Genomic DNA, 8,278 nt, shown 5'->3' on the forward strand with positions numbered 1-8,278 from the left:
TATTGAACAAGACCAGCCCCAAAACTGAGCCGTGGGGAACAGCGCCTGTGACCGGCCACCCACTGGGTTTAACTCCATTCTCCACGATTCTCTGAGCTCGGCCATCCAGCCAGTTCTTCACCCCGTGAAGAATAAACCTGTCTAAGCCACGAGCTGCCAGTTTCTCCAGGAGAATGCTGTGGGAGACGCTGTCAAAGGCTTTACTAATGTCCAGGTAGACAACATCCACAGCCCTTCCCTCATGGCCATTACCTTTACCCGTGGCCATGACCCTTACCCAATGGCCACTAGACAAACAAAAATCCTGTAACACTCTTTGTTATACGTTTGGTAGTCTCTCAATATTTAAATTTCAGTGAAGTGGTATTTCATCCTCCTATGGCTTTCTGTAAGACCGTGGACTCGCTCAGCTGGTAACACCTTGACTGGTGGCATGATGCTGTGCCTCCTCAGCAAAGATCTCAAAATGGTTTTCTGACGTATATTAAGCTAGCTTAATACCAGGGCAGTGAAGAATTATCACTTTTTATTTTGCAGGTGAAGAAGAGGAGATGCAGAGCAGGATAATTTTCTTGAAGTCACTGAGTGGGTCATTGGCTGGGCCAAGAAGAGAACATACCATTCCTGACACCTTGTTGGGTGATTTGGTTCCCAGCCTGGAGAGTGTGGGATCCACTCCAAGGGCTCACACACTGGTCACATAGAGATTCTAGTTGTTCCATAATAGTATGCAGATGGTAATATGGCTACCTTCTAATAAATATTCAGTTCTTAACATAAAAATTATATCTACAAGCAGAAACAGAGATAAACTAGTACTTCACTAAAATCCAGGTATTTATACTTAATGGAAGCTAAAGTGTATAATGTCTGTAAGCATTTTTATATTTTTCTCCAACAGAACTGAACAAGGATGGAAAACAGTAGGATTGCATTTAAATAAGCCTAATACAGAAGACGCTGATAGAATAAGAACCTACCTCTTGATTTTTTGATAAGCCCTAGGCATGTAACAAGGGGTTTAGCATGCTATGAAATTGCTTAATGGTGTACCAAAGGGTACCCAAGATAATAAGGACAGAAAGAAAACCAGAGATAAAACAAAAAGCCTCTTTGTACATTTATGCCTTTGGACTCATACTGTGGAGGCCTAGTGTTGGACATACATCTTGACATCATCCTGTATCCCACATATTTCAGTGTGCTTTTCTCACAGAAAGTATTGGCAGCTACATGTACAGCTCTGGAGACACGAGTAGTGCATGCTGAGGGAACTTGGTATCAGCAGAAGCACCACTCCCTTCCAGGGTCAAGCTAGAGGAGTTTGATACAAAACCTACCAAAGTCATGAAGATGTTCCTTAACCATTTCAATGGCTTTTGATGAATTCCTAATCTCCTTCCTCCACCCCACCACCAAAAAAACCTCTAAACATTTGCATGCAAAAAGCCTCTGAGGCACTGTAGTTCATGCTGATACATAATTACTTACACGATGCTAAACTGAATTGTGCAGAGCCTGTATGAGCAAGAAACTACATCTTGCTGAGGCTTAGCACATAACAGCGGTAACAGATTCGCTGTACATTGCAAACATCCTTTCTGCCTTCTGAGCAGGCACTTCAGTTGTGTTATCAAAGAGCCAAAAATAGAGTTTTCACAATAAATACACTTTTCCCTTTATGCTAGTCAGAAGCATAGACAGATGAGTCTATCGAAACCCAAGTCTTCTCAACATTATTATAATACCAGGGAAAGCACCTTCAATGGACTTTTATTGCAGAGGTGAACTGAACGAGTCATTCCGTTATTTTATCTCCATTGCGTATTTTAAAGAGAGATGCTGGCATATTATATACATGTATCTATCAGTACATCCTCTTCTTTTGTACTGGCAATTGTGCACCCAAAAGGCCTCATCACTGCCTCCAGTTTGAGAGGCTGTGTGTCATACTGCTGGATTGTGGCTCCGAAGCAGGTAGCAACATGTGTCAGGCTATTACTGGACCAGCGACTGGCTCTGGGAGCAAGAGGGAAAATGGATGGTATGATGCCAAATTTATCCCCTGAGCACAGAGTTCTAATGCTAGTAACATTCCCAACCAATCTAGCCGAAATAATTTTCTAAAATCAGTGTAACTTTCCACCTTCATAGCTATCTGGCTGTTTGCACTCTCCTGAGCTATGGCAGCAAGAATTGTTTTGTGAACTCTGCTTTTGCTGTTAAGATTTACCTCTGACTTTTCAGGACCAACACAAAAACTACTTTATATGGATTTGAGCAGGTCTAAGAAACAAAAGAGAAAGAAATTCAACAGACTGTCTGGCAGTCACCCAAAGAAAAGCCACTCTTATTCAGATGGAGAAGGGGGGCCTTTCCTCTCCCCCAGTAGGATGAACTAACTTTGCCCTTTTATTAATGCCCATGTAACCTCAGTACCAGCACATTTGTGTAAGGGATAGACCATCTATGAACTCCAAAAGGTGTGCGTGCCACAAATATTTCTCAGCAGAAAGGATGGACAGGTCATCAGGGGCTGAGGTCTAGCTAAACCAGTCTGTGTGAGCAAATAGATGATGTCTGCTGGAGCTGTGTACACATAATTGAAGCCATCTTCCCCAGCTATCAATGAAAGCCAGTTGACATACTGGGTGATCCAGCAGTCTGCTCTCTGCACAAAACATACAACATATAAAAACTGTAAAACCACTAGAATCAAGGAATATGGGCTTGTATCCTGGGAAACAAACTCCACACAAACCTGCTCAGTGGAATTAAGCACACAAAATTGCACAAGGCTCACCTATCTTCTAGCACAGGTTAACGCCCTTACACTTTTGCATGGAATAGTTTCAAACTAGGCAACTGCACAACCGTATCTAGATATCCCTCAACAGGGTTTCCTTACTCATCAGAAAAGTATACCTATCTATCTTATTTGTGAAATGAGTTATGATACTACTGGTAGCTAACCTGTAATATATTACGCGAGTCATGCAGTCTTAGGTGTGACTGTCAACAAAACTCACCTTGAGCCAGCACAGAAGTCTGGGGAGCATGTATATGCACACACAGGGATGAGCGCATTCCCCTGTCCAGGCTGTGTTTTAACCACAGTTCAAACAAATTTGTTCTTTAAATTGTGAACCTTCCATTTCCTCATATGGCCATTAGATTTTAAGAATCTGTCTGCACTTGGCTCGTACTGGCACTGCTTTTTTCAAAGCACTATCACCTGCCTGTGTTACTCTGTACTGGTACTGAACTACCCAGTTCAGTAGGTCTCCTAAGTACAGCCTGAACTTTAAAGACCTGTTAAATCCAGTAGAAGTCTGTGGACTTAAACAATATGCTTATAGTTCAGTGTATTCCTGAGCGCCTGTCTGAACTGGGACCTCTAAGTAGATTTAGTCATTTGAAGAAAATGTGGGCTGCTTGGTGCGAACAATTAGCTGCTAACTCCTGAATCTATATTTGGAGCAGGAATTCTGGTTACATTGTAAAGCTATGAACAGCTTTGCTCCAGAAGGCTACTTGACTCCCAAAGGGCTGCGGCATTCACACTAACTGCAACCCTCATGTCACATCACCTCAAACTTCAGCTCATAATTGTAAATAAATCAATTTCTGATTTTAGTAATTTTTAAATTACAGTTCTTAGCCTGTGGTATTAATAAGATCTCAGATCACCAAAATGCAGGTTTGTATTTCTGTATTAGGGTGTATTGTTTGTTTCTCTCTGGGCAGAGGACAGAAACTCACTGTTTCACTTTTGCTGAAACTGAAAGAAATGAAACGGACCATAACTAGCTCTGATTAGAGCTAAAGCTCTGAGTAAAAGTGGCAAAATCCAGCATTTTGTATTAGCAAGCTACTGCTCGTTCAGTTTAACCATGGCAGTTAGTTACTAAGGGCCTCACCAAAATTACTGTCACTTCATTCTAATGACTCCAGGATTTAACTTTATAGTCAGTGATCTCCAACCCAGTAACCTAAAGCTAAGTTACACCTGAATGCAATAGTTTTATCTGTATGAGGTGAGTCAGTCTCCAGGTATCTGATGGTATTGGCAGTGTACTTGAATCCTTCCAGAATTTCAAGAGACTCAAAGAAAAGTTTCTGTTGGCCCGAAATACAAAACAGGCAAAGTGGATCTGAAAAAAACCCTCCCATTTAAGAAGTGCTCCTTTCTAGCCTCTTTCACATCTAAAGAAACAAATTTATAGAAACTCTGCCTGTCAGTAAACGTGACTGTAGCCACAGAAAAGGACAATTTGGATAATCATTTAGACCTTTGGAGAATAAAGTGACATCTCTGACAACTCATACAAAAAAAGTTTTGTTCTGGCTTTGACTTTGAGCTTAGAATCTCACAAAGCAGGACAGCTTGCATGACACAAACAAAAACTCTGCAGTCTTGCAAGATGCATGCTACTTGTATTATTTATTACATGCTTGTTGAGTACATCAGAAAGGAATTCAGGTCTTCAAATGTCTAAGATGGAAGGGGAAGGACCAACCTTAATATTTCAGACAGAATCAAGGGCTTCAGTAAAATTCGAATTTCTAAGTGCAAAAAATATATGTATTTTTTTGTGGAAGCTTTTTCTAAAAGTTACTACATATTAGAAAGTCACAAGGTACTCAGGAAGAAACATCAGCAGTGCAATGATCTTGTGATTAAAGTACTTCACTGGGCATGTGAAAATTTCAGTTGAATTCCTATTGCATCTTGTGCAATTTTGGGGAAGTTTCCATGTTATTTCACTTTCTGACAGGAGAGTTTATCCAATTTTGGCTGTCTTTCAGTTAGATTGCATGCTCCTTGTTTCTCCTGTACATTTTCAGCTCCTAGCATGGCAAGCCCCATTCTTTTTCATTGTTTCTGCATCAGCAATGAAGATTTCTGAACCACAGTGCTCTCAGTTAGAAGGCAGAAAAGGAGAGGTGTCAACTGTTCATATTTCTAACACAAGAAGAAGGGATTATTGAATAAAAGTAGTACATGTTAGTTTGGGAGAAGCAAAATACAGTTTCCTACAGCAAAGCTGTTGTTCAGATGTGGAACTCTGCCATGGGGTGCCACAAATGCTAAAACTTCACATGAGTACAAAAAACAAAAGCAAAACCCCAAAACCTAAATAAACTACTGAAAGAAAAAGCCATGTAGGGCAATTATGGACAGAGGGACCACTTCTGGCTCCAAAAGTCTCCAAGTTACAGGGCACAGTAAGTTGGAGGCTATATAAAAGATACTGTAATTGTCCGAACTGTTGTATTTGCTTGCCTTGTTCTTTTCTCTTTTCACTACACTGATGCAACTGGCCACTATCTCACATACAGATTGCACATCAGATCAAAGACCTTTGACCCAACCTAGTTCTGCCATTTTTGTGGCTATGACATTCCCTTCTCAATCACAGAATTGAACCAACAAAGGTTATGCAAGCCTCATTTTTTTATTGTGGTTCTGCTAACCATGCAAACTGCATAGTATGGAACAAACAAAACCATGCCACTTCTTGAATCATACTGTAATACAATTTATGATAGCCTATAATAGCAATTTATAAGAGGATTTTTAAGAAGATGGTTTTATCCTTTTTCAGTTATGCCAACATAGAGCCCACCAATGTTGCTGAGCATGTTTATATACTGTCAACAGCATGCTGAATCCTGAACAACAGTGAACAACCACTACAAGCTGCACTGAAATCACATATCTTGCACGATCTCAGTTAGAAAAAAAAAAAAAAAAGCAGAGCAGCAGCAAGTTGCATATGGCTCAGCTTAATACTCTTTTCTGAAGGAGATGATGAACCTTGGGGCCTCCCAACTCCAGTGACTGAAGCCTGCTCTCATGGAAATAATCTGTTTGCCAGGCAGGCCTTGCTCAGTAGCCCTGGGGATGCTGAAAATAATTCTGAACCCCCAGGGCTTTGTAGTGGCTTGTTTACAGCATAGCTCGGAGTTATACAAATACAAGGCAGGTGCTGTTCCCAGCAAACTTTCACTGGAGAGAGCCTGGCTACTGAATGATCCCAAATCTCTGATTCTGCCACCATGGCAACCTTTGCAAAAGCTAAAGCCCTGTGCCAGCTTGCTTCCAAGGTTCAGCCCCAGGCAAGATGAGAACTAGAGAGGTAGCTTTGGCATCTCTTCCTGGCTACCCCCACTGTAAGACAGAGGGCCAGCTATTTCCAGGCCTCTTACAGTTGTAGCTGAAGAGCTGTGGATTCATTTGTTCAAGGGAAAACAGATGCCAGCATACGCAGTGAGGGACTGCAGGGTGCTGAGCATCCCATTGTATATAGCCTGCCAGAACTGTCATCTTTCTAATCCTAACTGAAGAACATGTTGGAACAGGGAAAGTGTATTATAAAGGCCCATTTCACAACTTTGCTTTGGCTAAGATGGACTTCAGAGTCACGACTCAATTGCACTGTGCTAAGTGAGAGGGTTTAACTTGGAAGAGCCCCCCCACCCCAACGAAGAGTCACCTCCTTCCCTTCCAGTTTGGATGATACAGCAGGCTTAGATCTATTTCTGAAGGCATTCTCACTGAAGGTTACTCAGATGACAAGCAGCAATCCTATGTGTAGCACCTGAAAGGCTCAATTAGAAGTCCTAGAGTCTGTGTCTACATCTACACTGCAAAAGCCAGAAGCACCACCTTGCTGTTCAAGCCAACTGCATGCCCCACCCTTCATCCTACACCATGTCAAGGGTGTGGAGGGAGGGCAGGGGAAGGAGAAGCATGCAATCCCTCCTTTCCCTGGAAATATCTGGCTCACAGGCTGAAAAACACATTAGTACCTTTTGGCTAGTCTGGACACTGGAGACAAGTGCCTCAACAGACCTGCTGGGCCAACTTAAATCGAGGAAGGAAGGTTCCAGTGAGAATGGATAAACACCAAAGCAGGTTGTTCAGAGGCTCTGCAATCTCCACCCTCAGAGGTATTCAACAATGGATGGGACAAGGCCCTGAGCAACCTGATCTAACTTTGAAGTTGGCTATACTTCAAGTAGGAGGTTGAAGCATATAGTTCCAGTGGTCCCTTTAAACCTCAATTATTCTGATTCTAAAGTCTGAAGCAAAAGCCATCACAATACTGAAATGGTAACTGTTCATCAGGGAAGGCAAAGTTTCTCTAGCTGCTCAGGAGCATGAAGTACTCAAGTCAGTCTCAGAGGGAAATGGCATTTAGTAACTTTTTGGAGTAAATAATACATGTTAAACTGACTTAAAACATTGGATTTCTGTGAAGACACTGTCACAACATGACTCATGATATAGGATGCCAAGTTTTTGACCTGTTGGTCCTAACAACTCTCATTCCTTCCTCATATATGATGGAGATGGGGAAAGGAAAGTTCTATACTATCCGATCTTTTACTGTACCTGAGTATGACAGGCCCACAGTAGGAAGGATGTATTTTGGTACACATATCCTCCAGCTGCAGCCGTTGTGCTGGGCTGATGTCATAGCTCTGCTTTGGATAGCTGACCAGCCAGCCGTAGTCCACCCCAGTCTTGATCTTGCGATACTCATTCTCCCGCTCTCGCTGCTGCTTCTCTGCCTGCTTGGTCTGCCAGCTCAGCTCCATCATTAGTGTCTCAACCACCATTTCTGTGGGGTTCCTCTGGGAAATGCGGTTTGGGGAGTCATTCCACCTGAACCAGGACGCCAGTGACATAGTGCTCTGTGTGTGTCTTTGCTGGGAGTGGGTTGAGGGGAGGGAGAGAAAAAGAACAGTGTCATCATCAACACACCTCAGATGAGAACATTCTCCCCTGCACAGCCCTTAAGTCTGTGGTTCACCTAAAAGTGCTACTGGATTAGCCACTTAGAACTAGCTGGTGCTGAGCACCTTGAGAAATCTCACCCATAGCAGACAACTTGTGCAGACAGCGACACAAAGTGTGAAGAGATACTGTTTCCCTTGAACTTCCAGTCACTACGTAATTAAAATGACAGTCACAGTTCTTATGTGTGAAGCCAAATTATAAGGATACCTTGCTCCCTCAGGGTTAGGCTGGGGAAGCGTTCTCCTGCCCACAGGGAAGAGCTGGGGCTAGGGCTTGCCTGTCTGAACCCTCATGGGAGGGCATGACCTTGCAGGACCCTACATGCAAAAACTCAACACATGGACTCAAACTATTCCTGAGAGCCACGTTCTAAAAAGCAAGGGATCCTCAGGGGGGAGGGCAGGACAGGTGAGCTGGGTAGGTTTGCTGCTGCTGTAGCATAAGTGGTAGAGCTTGTCTGTACTTCGC

The 8,278-nt window shown here is 42.7% G+C and overlaps 1 protein-coding gene across 1 annotated transcript; it reads right to left on the bottom strand.

Annotated features, from left to right (window-relative positions):
• Nucleotides 1-7,402: 7,402 nt before the first annotated feature.
• Nucleotides 7,403-7,698, bottom strand: LOC104616908 (protein RD3-like; the record flags this gene model as incomplete). The annotated part of the gene is made up of 1 exon (XM_010282076.1): nucleotides 7,403-7,698. A coding segment is annotated over exon 1 (296 nt), but the record flags the coding sequence as incomplete, so codon positions are not given.
• Nucleotides 7,699-8,278: the final 580 nt, after the last annotated feature.

The sequence above is a fragment of the Phaethon lepturus genome, unplaced genomic scaffold (assembly GCF_000687285.1).
Source record: "Phaethon lepturus isolate BGI_N335 unplaced genomic scaffold, ASM68728v1 scaffold54550, whole genome shotgun sequence".
Lineage (NCBI taxonomy): Eukaryota > Metazoa > Chordata > Aves > Phaethontiformes > Phaethontidae > Phaethon > Phaethon lepturus.